Below are 22,558 nucleotides of genomic sequence, written 5' to 3' on the forward strand. Positions count from 1 at the left end.
TGAGCTGTAACCTCTCCTCTCAGCCTCTTCAGGGAACAGAGCTTTGCTTATAATTGTGGTCTAAACACAGGTGCTCAAAAAAATACTCATTCAAGGAAGGAAGCACAAAAGAATGATGGAAAGATAGACTACCAATTTATAGGATTTCTCCTTGGATTTTATGGTTGACATATTAGAGTTCTCTATCAGGAAAACAAAGCTCCTAGACTAAGAAGCGTTCCTTTTCCCCAGAATGTGCCTGTCAATATTTCAGAGAACCTGTGTATGAAGGTGAGTTTTTATGAATGCTTTATAACTAGAGATTGGTTTTCCTAAAGAGTTTAAAGAGGGAAAAGAGAAGAAAATAGAAGTTCAGGATTTCTTAACATGTTTAAAGAACTAAAATGGTCACTGTAGACATCAAGAAAGAAATTTCAGTACATTGTCCTCTTCAGCAAAGTCCATCACCGCTGGGCTTTTTGCTTAGAAAAAAGTTAGCCTGGTAGCCCCGACCACAGAGTAAGCTTAGTGTAAGAGAGTCCCTGGCAAAGATTAAGCGTGACGGCTCCCCCTGCTGGCCTCTTTGCCACACGTCCTTCGTCGAGCCCAAGTGGCTCTGGTGGTGCCGTTGTCTTTCTGGTATTTTTGTTCACAGTCACAGGTGAAGATGGTTATTGCTGGTCCTCCTGATAAAGAAATAGTCCTTGTTTGAGATCAGTGGGCATGTTCCTCAACTCAGAGAAATTGCTTTCTGCTTTTCACTATCACAATGCTCAGCTAAAATATGCTTTCATAAATATGAGAGATTTTCTACAAGTATAATGGGCCAAGTGTGATGATACTACAAGCACTTCAGACCTGATTCATGCTAATTGTAAAGGTTTTCTTGGTACAAAGAGATCGCGTTTCCACACCCCAAACCCCATTGTCTGTCTAGTTAAGAATTTCCAAAAAATAGAGGCGGTATAATCAAAATTAAGGAGTACTCGTGTGACATAATAAACCAACGCCATGGTTTCCTATTGATGATGGCTTCAAGGGGAGTCTGTCTTAAGTTATAAACACCAAGGTTCTTTCTTTTCAACCTATAGTTTTATTTACATAAATAATATGCCTCCAGGCCCAACCCTAACATTTGTAGGGCCTAAGGTACCCTGTGTCTAAATATTTAAAAAGTTACAAATCAAACTATAAGTAAAATCTGTTCGATCCACCTATGTTGATAAATATACCTTGATAACAACTTAGAAGGCTGGGTTTAAATTTAAAATTCTCAAACTCCCTCTAGTTCCATGCCCCAAAATGGTGACATAGATGTAGCCCCTGACCCAGCCTTTGGCCCCAACCACTTATCTTGTCTTACATATCACTCTCTATCCTATACTATGAATAGCCTTACACTCACACTTGTGGACACCTCAGTCCAATCATCAGGTTTGGTCTACCCTTTGCAAACAGCTTCCCCTCATTGTCTTTTCCTTCTTTCTTCTGAAGGATGGACTTGGAGAAGAGACCTGCATAGACCTAGAAGGATGTATAACAGGAGTATGGTGTGGGGGTAGAGGGGAATCCCAGGCTCAGACAGGTTAAATCCACTCGTCCCAGTTGAATCCTTCCACTATAGGAGGAGCATGGCCATGGGAATCCCCTAACAGGGATTTTCATAGTGTGAGGCTTAGGACAGAGACCCCTCTTGGTTTGGCCTAATGGTAGTGTTAAATGTTCCTATTTTCGAAACTACTTTTTTCCTCAAAAGCAACTAAGGCCTGTATTCTTACTTTACTACCTGCATGCTCACTCATGAATGTACTCTTAGAGATTTGAAATGACATAAAGGTTTATGCATTGCTGTGTTCCCAGGGGGCAAAAGGGTACAAAAAAGCCTCCACAGTTAGAATCACGAGGAAAATATGCTGCCTGTGTACAGAGTGGCCAGCAGCACACATTGCCAGGAGAGTTTGCTAGCCTGAAGGAACAGGTCCAACGACAGTTGTGGGGCAGAATTTGCCTTGGTATGAAGCAAACAGACAAAAATTTTGGCCATCTTAGCAGGCTTCAATGAAACTCTTAGAAATACATAGAAAAGTACACTTACAGAAAAAAAGATAACCAAGATTTTACCAAGTGGAACATTAAATTCCTTGCAAATTTCATAAAATTGGAAATCACTTTAAAGTCAGCAATTATTTTTCCTCAATTGTGAAACCCTTTACTGAAGCTGTATGTAAAATGCTTTAATTAATTTGGTTCTCACTTAGAAGACATTTAAAGAAAATAATAACACTCTGAAATCCCTCATGATTGAAATTTCAAGATGTTTCTCTCCACTATCAAAAACATCCAAAATAGTTGCTGCTACCTAAGCCTTTTGTGATCGATTCTACTAACTTTGGTTAATAGAACTGAAATCATGGGAGAATGCTCAGCTATATAAGATCTGTAAAATTCAGAACATTACAAAGTTCAAGCTAAGTATAGGATGTTCAAAGATTAGAATTGGGTCAAAAAGTTCCAAATGTGCATGTAAACAATCTTTCTGCTTCTATAAGGAAAGCTTTAAAGGGCTTTTAGTCCTTTATTGGCTTCACAGAAGAGCAGAGACAGAAGCAGTTGGTTAGGCCAGGGTTTACATGTTAGTATTCATCTGAGCTCACCAGGTAAGTAGGTAGGTAGATAGGTGGGATGGATAAGCAGGCAGGCAGACAGGCACATAATAGGTCCCTGATTTTTGTTAGCTTCATTTTCTTTCCCTTTCATTGCCATAGGTATATAAATATCTGAAGTTATGTGTATTACTCAAGAGGGCAGTGTTTGATGGCCTTCTGCTCCAGATTAGATTTTTTAATATTGATTCTGCACTGACAATCGAAGTAATGATATGTACAATTAAACCACCTTTTATTTTTTTCAATACAAAGATAAGCTTAGAAATTGAATAATAAAGCATATAACATCAAGGCATGGGAAGGCTTTAATTATACTACATTGCAAGGGAAAAATAGCCTGTAGACAATTTTTGAACATTGAGTTGGATGATTCATGGAATTACGAAGAATTCAACAGCATTCTTTGGGATGTAGCCAAAGTGGTAATCAGAGGCAAACTAATTCAATGCTTTGTAGAACACAGACAACAAAATACAATGGGGAAATAAGTCACTTAGAAAAGAAAATGGCAACATTAGGAAAGAAGCATAAACATAATTAGGTCTAAGTAGACGGTCAAAGCTAGACTTGTAGGAATAGCTAACTAGTAGGAATAAATTATAGGTTTTATAATTACTTGTGAAATCAGAAAATTTTATATACACACACACACACACACACACACACACACACACACATACACATATATTTATGTTATATACATACATAAAGTTTATGCAAGTTAAAAGATAAAAGTTAAGTTCCAAAGAGACATCTTATTCCAATCATGAGATAGAAACCATTTCAGACAATTTTATAGTCTTCAGTTATTAAGACAGCTTAAAGATCTTCCCTAGAGCAAATGATTCATTGGCAGAAACTGGAAAAATATACACATATACACATATATGCATATTTTCCCCTATATACATATATTTAAAATTACCACTGCTAGCAGAACTGGTCTCCAGTAACAGACAAGTCACTTGTATGACTTTATTCTGAATCTAGGTAAAGCCTACACCTAAAGAATAGATGAAGCCTCCCAAATGAGTAGTCTTTTCTAGTTCAAGCTTTCAACTTTTTAGCTTGTCAGCTATGGATCTTGGTCCCCGGGTCAGCAGGAATACCTAGGGTCACATGGTAAAGTTTACTTTGTGGATTCTGCTGCATGCTGTGCCTGCGGTCACTTCCTTCAGCTAGTCACCTCCTGGCACCTCAGCGTCTGGCTGCTGGCCTCTGTGCAGCGTGGACCCTCACAAACCATCGAATAGTACTAACACAGAGGTCTTTCTGAGGTCTTTGGGGCTGCCTGTGGTGCAGTTTGGTGGCATGAAAGTGTCCCAAGACCAGGACGTAGCCTGATCCTTAGTGTATAATGTTAATGTTAGAGTTACTCCACAGGCCTCTGTTAAGATGTGAAGCTTAGGGCTTTCTTAGCCCCACTGCCCAATAGCTTTGGGTTTCCTCAATTTCAATTTCCACGTCTTTGTCCAGAACGACTTCCTTATGTATCATTAACAACTTTCAGCTTTGTGATCCTGGTAAATTTTTTTGGATGTACATATGGTTTCAACAAGCCTAGACCTTGAAATGCATTCTGTAAAAAACTCTCAGACTGGTAGGAGTTGTACGTAAAATTCTAAGTCTGTAAATGAAAAATAAAGTATAAATGCCCTTAGTGACAAATATACCATAAAAGATGAATTTATGCCTATATACTACCCCACTCCACCTCCAGCAAAGAACATAAAACAGATAAAATTGAGGGGGAAAAAATGCTATGTTCTAAACAGCTTAATACGAAGGGTGTGTTTCCTTCAATACTAGGGGTAAAAATAATGACAAGTGGTTTTACTCTGGTAAATGTGAGGTTTTTTTAAATAGCTTAGATGTGGGTGGTAGGCAATATAATGGGCCCCTAAAGATGTCTACATCCTAATCCCTGGGACCTTTAAATATGTTAGGTTATGGACAGAATTAAGATTACTAATTTACTGACCTTAAAATAAGGAGATTATACTAGATTATATGGATGGGCCCAATGTGGTCACAAGGTCTTTAAAAGTGGAAGAGAGAGGCAGAAGAATCAGCGTCAGAGCAGTGCAGCAGGAGAAAGACCCACCCTGACACTACTGGCTTGGCAGGTGGAAGGGGCCACACCAAGAATTGTGGGTAGCTTCTAGATGCCAGAAAAGGAAAAACAGAAATTCTCCCTTGGAATCTTCAGAAAGGAATGCAGCCCTGCCAACACCTAGATCTTAGCTCAATGAGACCCATGGTAAATTTTAACCTCAAGAATTAGAAAATAATACCTTTGTGTTGTTTTTAGCCACTAAGTTTGTGGTAATTTGTTACAGCAGCAATTACAGTATGGAAGGTATATTGCTCTGAATGAAGTCATTTGTTACTTGTGGATCATAGACTCTTCCTCCAGTGTATATATATTTTTTTACTTCCTCCTCTCCTCGATATATGTCTCACTGTCATTTCTCCATTGATGACTCCACCCTGAAAATCATTCTCATCTGGAACTACTCCCCGTTTGCTTTTACCAATGGAGAATTTATGTTATTGCACTGTCTCCTCATATCTTTATCTACCATCTAAATTGGAACAAACCGCCCACTAAGGAAGCTTGCCCCATCCTAATTACTAACACATGTAACCTTTTTCCCAGTCTCTTCTCTTGCAACCTTCCGTGCAATCTTTTCTCTCAACCTAGACTTCACTCTTCATCCACTGGTTTGCACAATTAAACACCAGCCTTGATCTAGCTCTGCCTATACCTGCAAGCCCCCATAGGAAAAAAGAGGAAGATTAGTCTTCTAAATGACTTCTCATCTTTAGAAGTTGACCCTTTTTTCTTTCCTTGTGACCTTCATCAGTTGTCGCCCACATGTCTGAGCCATGCTAGTTCTTAAAACCTCTGGTTCCATATCCTTTCTGTAGCCAAAATCTTCCATTCCCTTCACTGTTTGTGAACTGCAGCAGATCTTCTAGAGTTTACAAGCTCTTCTAGCCAGGCATCAGTCCATCATCTGTTTTTGTAAATAGTTTTACTGGGACACAGTCACACACATTTATTTGGCTATTGTCTATGGCTATTTTTGTACTGTAGTGGCAGTGGAGTAATTGCAACAGGACCATAAAGCCTAAAATATTTACTGTCTGCCTCTTTACTGAAAAACAGTTTGCCAACTCCTGTTTTTGTATCTGCACCTATAAATTTATAAATCTGTATATGTTAACAGATTTTCTAGTAAGATGCATTTTCTACAGGGGACATTTACCTGGCTGCCTGAGATGACGTGGTTATGATTACTCACTAACCCCTTTGCTCCAAGGTAAACACTTCCAGGAAGGACCGTGTGCCCATGGGTGAGGACTTCATCCCAGTCTCTGAACTCTTTCCTTCTTCCATCCCCAGTCTCTCCTCTCTGGGCGCCCCCGTGGATCCTTGCTTAATTGCTGTCTGGGCTTCCTGAATTCCTCTGCATTGTTTCGGTTTCCAAATATTACAGCACAAGCCTTTCCTTCCTCTCTGTGAAAAGTTTGCTGCTGCTGTATCTAATGTGCAGTGGTTTCTTCGGTGCGCCTGAAGGCCGCATTCGCCCTTGTAAGCCCGACTTTTCTCACGGTGCCTGTGCTTAAAGACAAGTATTAGACCTCTCCACCCTGTAATGAACTAGTCCCCAGCTGCTTGGACACAAGTCAGAGTCACCCTCAGTGTCTCTCTCAAAGATCTTGCCCATAGTTGCACTGGCTGTGCTGCCCAGTTGCCCCTGCTGCCCAGTTGCCCGTTTACACTTCATGGCCATTACTAGTCTTATAATGAATTTACGGTCTAACAGACTCCCCTGGCTGCCTTGGCCACACATTTTTTTAATCTACTGTTTTCCAGGAGGGTGCTCATTATTATGACACCTTGTCAGGACCTGGAGGAAATGGTTTCTAGGATGGGAGGTCTTTTTTCCTGAAAACAACAGATATGCTTTCTCTGTGTTCCATTCTGTTTCTACTTCATAACGTCCCCTATTTATCTGTCTGGCTGACAGAATTTTAATTCCTACATACATCAAAGGCCATATGCTTTCTAACCCCAGAGCACATTTTAAATCCATTAATTTATATTCCTTCCTCCATGTATGGAACATACATACTTTTCTTCTCTGTCTCTCTCTGTTTCTCCTTCTCTCCCTCTACCTACCGTTTTCTTCCCCTTTCAGATTCCTAAACTGAGGGTCAGAATATCTGTCTCAAATCTAACACCACTGTATTTCACATATAAGGTTAGACAAATCAATTCATTGTTTTCAGTAGCTGTAAGATTAAATCTAAGTTCTTTACCTTACCAAACTTATGTTTTGTTTTGTTTTAGTTTGGTTTTGGTTTTTTTTGAGGCTGAAATGAAGAAGTAAGTTCATTAATTTGGTATTTATTCAACCCTTAATGTTTATCAGGATTTGTACCAGATTCTGGGGTACATTTATGAAGAAGACAAACAAGGTCACTATTCTCATGGCACTGGCATTAGGATTGGGAAGACAGATATTAGATGAGAAAGCAAAGTAAGTGTTGCATGTTGTGGTAGGTGCTTTGAAGGAAGTGATTGGAATGACAGGGAAGATGATACTTAGAGCTGTCAGGAAAAGCCTCTCTGAGGGAGCAATATTGAGAAAGTGATACTTGTGGTCATAATATCTTAGAGAAAGCCTGCCATATACTGAAACATGAAAATACTTTATAAGCTGTAAGATGTTACCTCAATCAGTTGTAGCCCCTTCCAGGCCCCAGTGCAGTAGGGAAGTTAGAAAGCAAAAACAGTTTTTCCAATTTCTAGAGCTACAACTTTATAGTAATCTCTGTACTTTCTTACACACCTCCATTTTTTTTCATCCAAATCATTTATCTCTTCCTCCTCTTACGTTTCTGGTTTGCGCTAGCCAGATCTAGGTACTTGCCGTCTATCCCCTGTCTGTGGCGCTATCTTCCTTAGGCCCACTCTCAGTCCTCCCGGCCACTTTTCCTGTCCTTCCTTCCTGTTGCTTTGACCCTCTGCTGCTCACTCCAAAACTCTCTGCAACTGATTTCCCCTTCGAATTACACTGTACCTCTAAAACCTCGAAGGTTTCCTTGTTACCTCATTTTCAGCAAAACCACCTGTCCTTCATAATATAAGCAGCTTCTGATACTCACTTCCAGAAAGAGGGAATATTTTTAGATCTGACTAGAACTAGCCGGCACAGTGCCTAGCACATAATAAGCTCCCAATAAATATTTGTGGAATAATGAATGAGTGAATATTGATTCTGCTAATCTTACTCAGTCTACCTATAAGATTAAAGTGGTTTTTCCTTAATCACAAATATATTCTTTCCTCACATGTAAAATGCATACAAAAACCTTTAACTTTCAGCTATATAGAATATTAAAATCTTACCTCTTACAAGATTTTTTTCATGTTAAATCTACTCTCTCTATTGCAGTACAGGTGGAATTTTGTCACTGATCCTAGAGACACCTAGAAGCATTGACAGTGTCCCTGAGAATTTTTGTAGTGTTCAACACAGTGTATAGCCACAGATATACAGCATTTAGTATGCAAATGTTTTTTTTCTAATGATAATAACAGTCACTGAGATTTCAGTTATTTTGGCTTTTTTTTTTTTTTTTTTTTTTTTTTTTAGTATCCTGAATAATCAGTTGTATCCACTTAGATTAAACAGAAACTTTTTAAGGAAAATTTTTATATTAGAGAAGTTATGTTTTAGTTAAGTAGCAACTAAAAGCAGTGTTTCTTTTAAAGAATTTTTTCAAATATGTCCACTTTGTATAATATTATTCACCAATGGCAATTGTAATTTAGTCTCAAACAATTCTTAGAGATTTTTCAAAAACGAGTGGAATATTCACTGTTTATAGATATATAGGTATGTTTAGAATCACCACTGCCAACTTGTTTCTAGAATTGGATCTTAAGTGTCAAATATTCATGTAAAAGAAATAAATATCTTATTGTGTTTTATCAATTAGAAATAACTTATAAATGATTCTTTAGCTTTAAGCATTCTGTTTATAGTTCTAAAAATATTTAAATAATACCAAAAATAAAGAGTCCCATTGGTTTTTTTTTTTTGTCGTTGCTTGTATTATATTATTTAATTTAAGAAGTCATATATACCTTAAACTGTGAATTTTTTATTTAGACTAATATAAGGTTCTGACCCATGTGATCAGGAACAACTTTAAAACAATAGTTCAGTATTTTTGCTTTTATATTTGTTGCCCAATGGGATATAACTGTAAAGTGATGGGACAGTCTTCCAAACACACATACTAGAAGTCATGTATCCAAGAGGCCCTGTCCCCTTCAAAGCAGTCGCCTAGGAAAGCTACACATTTGTTCCAGTAATGTGACCATGCCTTAAAATGTTGTGGAATGCCTCTTTTTAAACTGCCTCTGAACTGCTAAGAAATCACCCCAAGACCAACTGCAGTGAATAAAATTTGGAGTATTATTTGGAGTCACAATTGGATGTAAAATAACACAATGGGCTTTCCTGAATAATATATAAACTAACTCTTGAAACTGTCAAAGAGAAATCCTAGAACCTTGGACCTTGGAATAAATGTATAAGCTCCCAAGGTAGCTACTATGAAGAATAATACATGTTTAGGTTAAAAAAATGTGTATATGTTTGCGAAATAAGTTTTATTACTTTATAGACATACCTTGTAGATGAAAATAATACTCCTATCATGGAACTCTTTATAAGCAAACTTCTGAATGTAAGTAGAATTTCTCACCCTTTCTAAATCTGTTGAGAAATCTGAGTTTCTAATAATGACTTATTCCGAACCTTCAGCTTTAAAAAAAGTAATGTTTGCCATTTAAAAAATAGAATAGTTAGGTTTCACTTTACCTTTTTCCAATTAGCTTTGTTACCTCTGCTATTCAATTTTTTATTTACTGTATCCATCTTTGTTCACCCTGAGACTCTCGACATGTATTTTTTCACTGTAAAATTATCATCAAGCTCTTGAACAAAGGTAGAAAATAAAGTCTAAGCTGAAGTTTATTAATTGTTTCATATTATCTTAAGCTCTTCTTTTGCTTGCGTTTGTAACAATCATATGCCTTTTAAAAAAAAAGTGGGACCCTTATCTTAGTAAATAAAAACATAAAATTACAAAAAGAGAAGTGTCAAATTAAAAATTCAGAAAAATGAATACTCTCAATTTGGGGGCTGCTATTATGTTTTTCATTTCTACTAATAAAAGCTTGAAAAACAGAATTCACCCAAGTGGCTGGACCATTTTTTTCTAACATCAACTCCAGGTAGGCTCATGGACAGCACATGGGGTGGAGCTGGCGTGTCCTGCTTCATCAGGCTTTTCCAAATTTATTCCACCACATCCTTCTTCATCCAGGCTGCCAGGCCCCTATTTCTTCACTGCTAAGTTAAAATAATAAAGGTAAAATGGAGCGTGGAAGGCAGAGAAAAATGTTATCCTTTTGCAAAGAGGCTAAGACAGCTAAATTGAGACATAATTTAAACTGTTCAAATTCAGCAGTTTCGATTGGAAAATTATGTGACCCATGTAGTTAGAGAGCAAAATGGTCACTAGTTTATAGTTTTAAAAAAGTCAAAGTATGGTGTTTTTTTACCTCATACTGAGGATATTATTTTTTTTTATTCTGCCTGGTAGTAACTATTGCACAAATGACTGTTGTTTTGCAGTTTGGTGATTTAAACGCTGTGTCTCCTGGAAATCTGGATAAAGGTAAGAACTGAAAATAATGTACATTTTTAAGGACTTTTTTGACTGAGAAATTTTCATAGAGGAAAATGTAGTTAATGTCCATGGCACTCTTACTTTGTGGAAATGGCATGCGACCCCAGATTAATATGACAGTTATGTCTTTTAGAACTCTTTATTATTTCTTTGTTTCTATATTTTATGTAAGATACCTTAAATGAAATAATTAAATTTGAATGCAGTTACGAACTCATTTTTACTTTTTGTCTGAAGTTTATTGCAAGTAACAAGAAAATATTTCTGATCATCACCAGAGTCCTAGAGAAAAGTGATAAAATTGGTCCAAATATTTTTATTCAAGGCATACCAGGCAAGAAAAAAAGATTCTTAAGCCTACTCATATAACCACTTCACCCTTTTTAGTGGAAAAAGAACTCAGAAAGGGCAAGGTCAATAGTGGTAAATAGGAAAAGGATGACATATATAATTCTTAAATTTTAATGCTAGCATTGCCACTCTAATATGACAACAGGATATACATTCCTGAAGAACTTCATAATCTACTGAACCATAGAGTAAAGAAATAGGACTTAGCAGAAGATGAGGTTGGAATAGAGCACACACAAACAAAAACAAACGTATAAAAGTATCAGCCCAGTTTTTTAAAAATATGTAAAATTTCTAATAAACAAGCACTGTAGAAAATATAGGCCTTTCTTCAAAAAAAACAACAAAAAAAGTGAAACTATCTTGAGGTTTTAAGGAATTGAGTTCTGGAGTCAGGGACAGAATGCACAAAGACCAGGGAAAACTACACAGTTAGGACAGAGCCAGAGAAAGTGGGGAAACTGAGGCAAGAGGAAGGACTTGGGGAATCTGCACATGAGTGCAGTGCTGTTCTCAAGCATCGTGTACTAGGGCAGTGGTCCCCAACATTTTTGGCACCAGGGAATGGTGCTCCTATGAGAATCCAATGCCTGATGATCTGAGGTGGAGCTGAGGCAGTGATGCTAGCGCTGGGGAGTTGCTGCGAATACAGATGAAGCTTCGCTCACTCCTGCTGCTCACCTCCTGCTGTGTGGCCCAGTTCCTAATAGGCCACAGACCAGGATGTGTCCACAGCCCTGGGGTTGGGGACTCCTGTACTAGGGTACTCAGTGTCCAGCTCCTGGGCCTCCTCGAAAATGGAAAACATTAATATGCTGGGGAAAGTCATTATGAAGCCACTTCACTCCCATGCTGAACTCTTGTCAGTCTTTCTTTACCAATTGTGCATGCACTAATTCCTGTTAGAGTACATAGTACATAGTAGCAAAGCAGGAATAAAAGAAAATGATAGTCCAAAAATCTTGTTGCTGCAAGTATATACTCTATAGGATTAACCAAATAACCATCAGACAAGTAAATCAATGATGATACTAATCTGTAACTTCAGAGCAAGTGTGGTGGCATTTGAAACCCATGTCCAAGATAAGGTAACCCCAGTAGCTCACTGGCACCAAAGCCTCATAGTCCAGGTTTGGGGATTTCACCCCTGAGTGCCCAGAGGTGTACAGTAGGAGTGTTATCACTTGGCCAAACACTGGCCGTCAGCCAGTCTTCTTTGTACAATGCTCAATCGAAACAAAGTCTTCAGTAAACTCCAGAAGCACCTAATTTTAGTTTGTGTACCAAGTTTCCATACCATGAGTAGGTTTCTAGAAAATGTCTTTATAGGTACACAAAATGTCTGTGGAATTGCCTTATTTGCCCATAGGAACTGGAGAAGGGGCTTGCTTTTGTGAATTGCTTTGTAACCTATCCAAAAGAGCCTGGTCACCCACAGGGTCCCTGAAGAAAAGTGGCCCAGAGCCCTGAAGTTTGTTCAGTCCGTTGTCTCATCGCCATTTCCATCCACAACAGGGTAGAGGAAAGGAGCTTCCTCACTCTCTTTCACTTGCCTACCTGCTTGAAATGATTTGTTTCCTTGCACCGCTAGGTCTTTTATCATTTTGACACTGTTTCTCAGGCACAGGAAGGTTGATGGAGAAGGGAGCCTCATAGCAGTGTGATTTTATCTCACCCTGTTTGTGTGGCTCTGCTGCTCTCATTCACCCCCAGACCCGATGCTTTTTGAGATACGGCCAAAGTGGCATAATCAGAGCCTAAGGCTTAAATGTGAAAACTTCAAGAGTTTTTGTGTTTTTCCTGATAATAAAAGTAATATTATCTCTGTATAAAAATTTCAAATAACAGAGAATTAGAAACTGTAGAAAATGAAACTTAATAGTCACAACCCTAAGATACTTCCACCATTAAGAATTTAGTGTGAAGATCCTTCCAGATATATATATTTTTTGTTTCTATATGTAAACAAATACATAAATAAAACAAAAAGTATCATACAAACATGTTTCAATTATACCCTCTTGGTGAAGCAAATATCTACCAAATGTACTCCTCACCCTGCAGCCAACCAGCCCTTCCAATGCGCTCGTTCTGACAAAACTAATATTATCCTCAAGTTCATTGTCCAGAAGCAAAAAAGTAACCATATAAAATAGATGGGCCAAGAAATCTTTTGCCTCATCTGAGTTCTTCTTTGTTTATCACTTAATGATGCATTTAACAGACATCATTTCTAGTCAATAGATCTAATCTTAACCTTTTTAATTAATGTGTACCTTTTCACAGGAAATTTTGCTCCTGGCAACGTGTACTGCATAACCATAGGTAGTTACTCCTAGTCACTTTTCTCTGGAACTTTCTTTGGTCCAGTTGACAGTAAGAGAAGTCAAGGGTCCCCTTTATGTCAAGATTTACATTAACAGGGAATTCTGAGGTAGGCATGGTGAAAGTAGACTCAACACCCCTGAGAAAGAGTCCAACTTAATCTGATTGAAGAGCTGCTTTTACATGATATGCCGCAAAAGAGAACATCAGAGAGACCTGATTCTGTTTATATAAGTCACTATAAAAAGTCAAAAATATAACAAGTGTAGATATATTTTAGTTATAGATGAGATATTTGATGTGATTATATGGGCATCTTTTTTTGATAAACAGTCAAACGTTGAAGGCGAAATAAAAAGATTTTTAAGGCAGAAATATATTGCCCATTGTTTAAAAATTATCGCTTATGAAGAGGTATTCTCTACACTCTTCTGTAGAGAATTTTACACAATAGTAAAGCTATGTGTGAGCATTTTCTCTCTCTACTTTTGAATTTTAACAGTGCATGCTGGAAAAAAATTAAATGGTATTCCATTTTAATGATGTTTTAGTTAATATAAAATGGATTAAAATTGGGAGGTAACAGTGACTATTTAATACATTTAATTTCCAGAAATGAATACTAGCTATTAACAGTGAGCATTAGTGTTGCCAGGAATGGAAATTCATTGCACATTTTTAATCTGATACTACTGCCTCGGTCTTCACAATTTTTGTAATAAAAATTAAAGGCCTATTTAATATTGCAACCTACAACTTTCTTGTGCACCAAAAAGTCTTTACAACAGCCCCTGCTTATACATGCTTTAGTTATGTTATGAATCAGCATAGGTCTCACCTATATTAACATCAACACAGATGCAATTTACACCTAGTATAGATACTTGGAAAAGACTGAAAATTTTCTTTTTTCAATCCTTCCTATCTCCTTCCCTCCTTTCTTATTTTAGTTAGCAATTTTCAGCTCAGTGCATTCCCCAAAAGCCAGCACAGTGTACCAAAGTGACTACTCTATAATGACACAAATTATTCCAGTATTCAATATGAAAAACTTTAGGAAATTCCCAGGTCTTCTTAAAAGAACTATTAAAGGTATCAATAGTTCTTTTGATACCTTTAATAGTTCAAAAGGTACTATTAAATAAATAAATGATCTTTACTATGTTTGAAAGAATTGTAGATGCGTTAACAGAGCATCAATACAAGTAAAATCCATTGAAAGGAAAACCTACAAGCTTTTTCCTCTGATAAGAGCTAAGAAGTTTCTTAGTATACTGTAATAAAGTATTTCAAAACACATGTTGATTGCCATCTTCCAATTTGTCTTTTGATAATAGTCTTGGTATTATTTGTTTGTGCAGATGAAGGCAGCGAAGTGGAAAGTGAAATGGATGAAGAACTAGATGACTCTTCAGAACCTCAAGCCAAAAGAGAGAAAACGGAGCTGAACCAGGCATTTCCAGTGGGTTGTATGCAGCCTGTTCTCGAGAGCAGTGTGCAACCGAGCCTCCTGAATCCAATTCACAGTGAGCACATCGTCACGAGTACTCAGACTATCAGACAGTGCAGCACTACAGGAAATACCTACACTGCAGTCTAAAGAATATTAAAGTGTATTTTTCCAGCTAACATTAATCCTGTTGATATTGGGCTTAAGTCAAAAATTTAATAAGCCTGAAGGACGACTGTTGTCAAATTTTATCTGTGCTGAACATTACCTTTTTGGAGTTGTGAAATGGAATGGGTGTATGTGTTTTGCCAGGTCTTTTTTTTTTTTTTTTATTGTAAACAAATTATTTGCCTCTTCTGAGTTTTTTTTTTTTTCTCTTAGTTTCAGGTGTCAAGAAGGATTTTTACAACACAATGTTTTTGTTTTCTTATAATTAAAAATAATTTACATTTTTTGTAGCTTAAAATATTTTACTGTTGGTTGTTAGTCTTGGTGTATGATTTCATGTGTAAGTTTTTAATTAGATGCACTTCTGTGAAATATCAAAAGAAATGAATTTCTTTGATTTACACTGGAGGCATGCCCATTTGGCAGCAGATGCATCAAATTTGCTTTTGAAAGGTGCTTTATATTGGACAGAACCACAAGACACTATTTTGATAACATTTTGGAGTATGGAGAGAGAATACAGAGCATTTTTATTATAGTGCTAGAGGGTTGGGAAGGTCATCTATTTTTCTCTGAAGAAAAATTGAGCTGTGCATTTATCAGTTCAGAGTAAATGACAGAATTGCAAGAGATTATGCTAATATGTACATAATTTGTGTACATAATTATTAAACCATGTTAATGCAAGCTTCCGTTAAACATTGAATTTTAACTGTTATTTGCATACCAATTCCTCTGTTTAATGACTACTGATTCTGTATTTGGGACCACTGCACAGATGCATTCTGCTGTTGAGTGGGGCTGTTATAGTTAGATACTAAAGCTGAAAAAATGACTTGACTTTTTTTTTTTTTTTAAGTGTACATGCTACTTATGCTGAGCTGGACATACAGGAAACCATTCCATTTGGATGACTTTCTTTTATTCCAGGTCTTATTCCTAATAGTAGTTCAATATGCTGCTATTATAAAAGAAAATTTATAGAATGCAAGGAATGTAGCAACCTGCATGTTGTTATTTCCTTCAAAAATATTTCCTGGTTTCTAAAGTATGTGGATTTAAATTTTAAACAGAACCTAAAGGCAGTGTAACTGGCACACCGCACTGTTGCTTATCCCCAATTCTGTAGGATTTGGATAGGTGGCTGGATGGACCAGTGCCATTGAAGAATGTACATCAGGGATCATCGTACCTCGGCTATTACATGGTGCCTTAAAACAGAACTGAAGCTAAGGTTTAGTAAGGCTTATTTAGTTCATGTGAATTCTTCTTCAATCCATTTGACAAGGTGTGCCTGTCATTTTCAAATTCCCGAAGTAAGGACAGGTTACGTGTTCTTCAAAGGAAATTTAGGGCAAACAAAGCGAAACAAAAAGACAAAAAGTCAGTTTCCCTCTTTGAGTGACCATGAACCTATTTTTTGTTCATAGAGCTGAATATTACTTGGTTACAAATCAGATTGCTTAAGGATGTGGAAGAGCTGGCTAGTTTTTAATTTGTTACATAAAATCATGTATGTTTTAGACCGTTCTTATCTAGTTATAATTTAAGAAAGTTAACAAAATTAGTAGGTACTTATTGAAGTGCATCTTTTCAATCTAAATATTTGTATGTGTGTCTCAGTGTCTGTGTGTCCACATGCACACGTGAGTGCCCTCCAGCAGGAGTCAGCTATAAACCAGAAGGCGAGATCCTAGAGTGGATACACCCATCCCCATTTTAATTGACATGAAGAGCCCAGGTTCTTTTAAGCACTCAAATTATTAACAACAACAACAAACACAAAAAACAGGTACATCCATTCATTTAAATAGTTCTAAAAAAAGCTAATCAGCAAAAATAAATACATAAAGCCAAAAAAAGGGAAAGCACAAAATGATTTACAGATTATTAATGAGGCCTGTAGTAAACTCAAGATATTTATCTTTACAGTTTTATCGGGATGGTGGGGGGGGGGTGGAAAGAAGGGGTGAGCCAATCTGTAAAGTTAAAAATACCAAATGGCTTATCGAGTAATACGCAGTGTATTTCAACTTGTTGTTGCTCGATTGCCTTAGAACTAAGATCAACAAAGTTTCTTAAGTAAACTTTAAATGTTTTAGATGTAATTTTAAAAATTGATTCAAATTTTGTATTATACATCTCACTCATATATTTGAAATTCTCTATAGCTCATCACCTTCATCTAAATATCATTTAAATGATCATCCCTCTATTTTTTTTGCCAAAAAGGCAATGGCTTTGCACCATCACACATACACACAAAGGCAAACAAGCAAACAAAGCACCTTAAGTTGCAAAGACTTATATCTACTTCATTGTACATTAGAAAACATTTACAGATACATTTAAATCAAAAAACGAAAAAAACACTTTTTGTTTTGATCTCCTTTCTGAATTTTTTTACTTCCTCCCATATCTACCACCTCCAGAGCTATGCTATATCTGTATTGGACCAAAAGTATTTCCTGGTTTCATCTTGTTTATGGAACACTTTTAAATATATTTATCATTATTTCCTTTAATTTAATGTTGAATATATTTTTATTGTTAGAGGAATCTGATGATAATGGGCAAATTTAGATTAATGAAAGTCAGCTATTGGGGATCCTCCAGGATTCAACATTTCTTCCAGTTGTTCATGGTTTATTCTGAATTTGGACAGATTAGTAATTAATAAATATTATTACATTTCAACTTGACTCACTAAAAATATTCCGATCTCCTTTATGAACACAAGAACATTAATTCTTTGTGACTAGTGTAGATAGTCCTGACCAATAGACAAAATGACATATATGATCTATGCTTCTAGTTGTTTGTAGTCCACAGTAAGACACACATACATGTATGCAATCACAAACATCTTAACAATTTTGAATTTGAATTCAAATAAATATTTTCTAATAGTGAAGTATATTAGAAAATAAAAACATAATTTATACATTTGAGCAAATTAGAGCAATTACATTTATTGCATTTATTGAACATTTTATTACCATTTGTTCATTCAGTGAAACTGTGACTTTCCTAATTATATTAGACACTAAAACTCTCAGTAGATTCATTGACAAGTGACAGGGACACATTTGAAGAACTTCTTAATATTTCCTACCATTGTAATCAAACACACTAGTCATGAAAAATATCTACATAGACCAAGTGCTATTCTTTCAGTGAGGAAAAAATGTGAGGAAGGTATGTGAGTATTTTTAAGTTTTAGAAAAGATATTTCCATTTAATAGGATTGAATATCGTGAGTGTAATTCGATCTTCACATATATTTTGAGAATCATACCAAAAGATTTGCATTGATGAAGCCAGTGAACAATAGGGTGAAATGGGTGAACCATCTCCTTGGAACACAGAGCCCAATTAAAAAAATTTTTTTAGATATTAAGTGGCTGGTCACTTTTTCAGGATTCTCATCCAAACTATGTTTGGACTGACTGTATAAGTCTTACTGCCTTTTCAGAAATCTGCTTTCCTTTTTGTGCTTTTTCTTGTACTGTATAGCACGGTTCATGCACCTCTTTTTAGATGGTGTACTTTAAAAACAAAAGTAATTTTAGAAAACGGTTTTAACACTGCATACCTAAAATTAGTAGTGTGCAACATTGACTGCCTTTGATTTGTAGTAGACAAGTAAAAATGAACACGTTCTTGTAGAACGCTGTCAGAGTCATTCAGGAATGAATACGGTTTCATTACCGTAATCATGAACCTTTTTACATGAATGCACTTCTCTAGAAGTGCTAAACGTGATGCATTTTCAAATTAAAAAAAAAAAAAATTCTTCAGACAATGTATTTGAAATGTCTAAAATAACGCTGTGCTTGAAATATTAGTGTAAAAGAAAAAAATGTGTGTCACTGTGATGTTGGTCCTCCCTGCGTGGACACAAGTAGAAAGTTAAAATCTTTGGTAAGTCACCTATATGTACAATTTGAGGCAGTGGTTATATATAACAAACTGATCTTTGTTATAACCTCCCCTCCCCCAAATTCATGGTGAAAAAATAACAAACATCAAAATATTGAAATCAGACCTTGTGATTTGTATGAATCACACTAGAACATGGGGGAGAGAGGTTGACATGCAGTGCTATTGAAAATTGGGCTTGTCACTAGATCAGATCAACCTCCATGTATGTGGTTAGAACAAATCAATTAATGGAATCCTAGTATTTCTGCAAATTCGGTGATTTTTTTTTCAAACTGGAATAGAAGCATTAATTCAGTGCTTAGTTCTAGTACTAGAAAACCCCTTTGATGTAATGCCTTGTATTAACCCTTTGAGCATTGTAAGATATACAATGGGGGACAAAAGCCTTTCAGATCGTTTATTTAGACTTAGACCGGTAAAATATACTCTATATCCAAATGTCTAATTATGCTGTTTTTTTAAAGGGGGGGTAGGAAGAGAAAGTGTTTCCATGCTGAACACTTGCATTTTATATACAACTCTTAATTTTCTTCAAGAGGGCTTGATATATTTATTCCCAAATATTCACTGCCATCTAAGTAAGTGTACTGTTTACAGAAAAAAAAAAAAAATCAACTTTTCTAGCATCACAGCATGACTCTAGAAAAGGAGGACAATACATAGGCCTGTAGACCTATGTCATAACCGATCTCTGCACATTGAAAGTACCTAGATTGCCTTTAAAAGGTATGATAAAGAAAGGGTTACATTTTTTTTTTCCCAAAACAAAACAAAACAAAACAAAAGATTTCATTTATTTAGCTTTAGAAAGTTCAATGTCAGTGAAGCCTTAGGAAGAAATGAGTTCAAGTGGATAAAGAAAAGCTGAACTCTTTGGGGGCAGGTAAGCTATTTGGAGTTAGATCTCATAACATATTGTTTGGGAATTTCATACAGGGCATAATTTTATCTATGCTCCAAACTTTAATACTTTGTCAAAGAATTATATCTAGATAGAATGGAAAGCAAAGCACTTGATTTTAAGCTCATCTGTCAGGAGATGCTATGACTACTGCTTCTGATATCTGTAAATGCCAGTATGCTTATACAATTTCTGACTTTATTCAAGGGACGCTCTGCGTGCACTGGACCCCTCTGTCCCCTGCGTGATAGAACATGAGAGCAGTGTCGTCTGCAGATGTGCTTGCGCTGCCCTAGCCAGGCGTAAATAAGAGTGTAACCTATTTCAATGTCTGGTGAAAGGACATTCATAAGCCTAGTGCAAGTTTGCCGTAAACATTGCTTTTTGGGCAGTTTAGGAAGTCAAACCATGCAAATTACTCATGTGTTAACATGCAATACTCAAAGGGTTTTAATTTAATTCTCTTCTTTTGAATTCTTCATGATGATTTACTGTAAATGCTTCTCAGTTTGCATGCTCTGATCATTGCTGCTAGTGATTTTATGTGCCAGTAGACCTGAGTTTAGTTTACCAATTTTACTTAAATAGTAAAAGCCACTTACAAAGTGACTGCCTAGGATTTTTTTCTTTTGTTTGAAGTAATTGGTAATAATGTCATTTTCAAAACTGTTTTGTCTCTTCTTTTATTGATTATGGTATTTGATTTTTTTCCCTCTTTCCTTTGTTTTTAAAATAAATTATGATGTTGGGATTGGAAGCCCTGAGTAATGAAATCTTTGGTAAGAATTGTTTATGTAGCTCAATAATGAGGACAATAAATCTTTGTTAGAAGAATTATGATTCTGGGGAGGAAAGAAAAAATAAAAACTCCCATTGACTGTTGAACAAGTAAATTCTTTAAAGAATTAATAGTTTTGAACAAATGATTGCCTTGTTTTAACCTGCTAACCATAATTTCAAATGACTCAATAAAGGAAGTATTGAATTTTATTCATTTAAAAAGCATCTTTTGTACCAAAGCAAATTTTTTTCTCTACTCATCTCCATCATCAATTGGGACCTATGGTGGTGACCAACGTGTTAGTTACAGAAACTTTAAGTGAGTGCCTTGAGAAAACTTGGAAATTTGTGCCTGGGGTGGTAAACTTTTAATTAGGTTAATTGTAGTGCTTACCAATCAGTAATTCTACTATCACTCAGGGCTTTCGTACCTTCTAGGTAAAACTTCTTTCATTGTGTTTTTTTAAAATACTGTATTTTTTTTTAAGTGCCATCATTTAAATTTCACTTAGTAAGTGGCAGATTACATTATTCAGTCCCACAAGCACAGAAACATAGTAACACTAGGAGATATTTGAACATTTATTTTACAATCGACTGAATATATTATGTAAATGAGGTAAGCAACTTTTGTAGAGATTGTATGTGTGAGATAATGTAATGTTCTTTTCCAGTTTTTGGACTACAGTTGAATAAACTTTTTAATTATTTAAAAACATCTTTACCGAATAACATGTGATGGTTTTTTGTATAATGTATTTGATTTTGTAAATACGTATTTCCTGATGTGATTTTTGTGAGAAATGCTAAATCTTTTAGTATATCATGTCCTCTCAAAATTGGCAGGAGCTAAATAATAGTTTGTGGGCAATTTGTATTGTGTACTGTACAATAACTGGGGAACTTTTATAATTATAAAATATATATTAACTTTTAGTGTGTTGTTTAAACAAATGACTGGAACATACTAAAGATAGTAGGATTTTTCTGAATATTTCAGACTTGAACTCAGGCTAGCTTTCTTGTGTTTTTCAAAACAAAATGGTGTCTTGTCTTTTAAAATCAATAAATTTGTTTCCTTGTTACAAATAAATTTGAAATGGCTTCATTATTTTCCCCTCAAATCAGTACCAGGAAGCTTGTATTGCATTACCTCATGTAGAAGGTAGTCTCTTTGTCGTTAACTAGCTTAGAAACAGAATTAAGTTGTTTTTCTTTTTTGTGTCAAATGAATTTGGCAATATTTACACATGAATAGCACAAAAAGAGAAAACAGAATTATAAGCCCAGCAGGATACAAATCTTACCCTCAAAGAAAATTAGTGATTGAGTGCTGTTTAATTTCAGAAGCTGTCAACATTTCCATTGTAAATCCAGATTTTTGGATGTTCATAGTGTGTGTGTTTTTTGTCACTTCACATTGATATTTGGCACTCAAGTTCCTTGCTTACTTAGGTTGAAATAGCTTATTAAAAATTGTTTTAATCCACTTAAAAAGATACCATGCCCAATTTTTTTCCTTCTTTGAATCATATAATTATATACAGGAAAATTCACCCTTTTGAGTGTATATTTCTGTGAGTTTTAACAAACACAATCATATGACGACTACCACAATCAAGCTTAAAACATTTTTTACCTTGCAGACTTTTTTTTTTCAAATTATAGTAGTTGTAAGGCCTCCTCCAAGAATATGGAATAACCAGTTCATTTGGGGTTTCTTTCTTTCTTTTTTTTTATTGACTATATTCCCTGTGCTGTACTCTATATTCCCATGAGTATTTTGTAGCTACTAATTTGTACTTCTTCATCCCTTCACCTTTTTCACTCAGCCCCTCAACTCTGTCCCCTCTGGCAATTTAAAGAGAAATTCAAGACAGAAAAATATCCTTTTGGTAGTCTCCAGCATGGTGCTTTTATATCATAGTATAGAGTTATTTCTGAAACAAAATTATTGACATCTTAGCCCACAGAAACACCAAATTCATTCTAGCTTATGTGAACATTTAATCCAGTAACATAGAAATGTACCAAATAATGTCATTTAATAAATAAAAGGAAGATATACAGAATTATAGCCAGTATTAGAGACAATTCCATAATAGAAAATGAATGACCAATTTATGTATTTTTATGTTGTAGCCATCACCACTTGTGAGATATTTGAAACTTTATACAAAAAAATAGAGTTCCTGGTTTCTATCCTTATTTTTG

General features: G+C 35.8%; 1 protein-coding gene across 8 annotated transcripts in view; it reads left to right on the top strand.

The window, feature by feature from the left end:
- The window catches only part of RFX3 (regulatory factor X3), a 252,018-nt gene extending 230,581 nt beyond the window's left edge, over nt 1-21,437 (top strand). For 5 of the 8 annotated variants that reach the window (XM_039886016.1, XM_039886097.1, XM_039886183.1 and 2 more), the window contains 3 exons: nt 9,354-9,416; nt 10,370-10,412; nt 14,462-14,900. In XM_039886016.1, the coding sequence (XP_039741950.1) occupies nt 9,354-9,416; nt 10,370-10,412; nt 14,462-14,700 (345 nt within the window). In that variant the 3' untranslated portion in view covers nt 14,701-14,900. Of the gene's footprint in view, nt 1-9,353; nt 9,417-10,369; nt 10,413-14,461 lie in introns of all 8 variants that reach the window. The other 3 variants (XM_039886267.1, XM_039886360.1, XM_039885934.1) reach the window with 2 other exon arrangements.
- Nucleotides 21,438-22,558: the final 1,121 nt, after the last annotated feature.

The sequence above is a fragment of the Pteropus medius genome, unplaced genomic scaffold (genome assembly GCF_902729225.1).
Source record: "Pteropus medius unplaced genomic scaffold, Ma_sr-lr_union100, whole genome shotgun sequence".
NCBI classification, from domain to species: Eukaryota; Metazoa; Chordata; class Mammalia; order Chiroptera; family Pteropodidae; genus Pteropus; species Pteropus medius.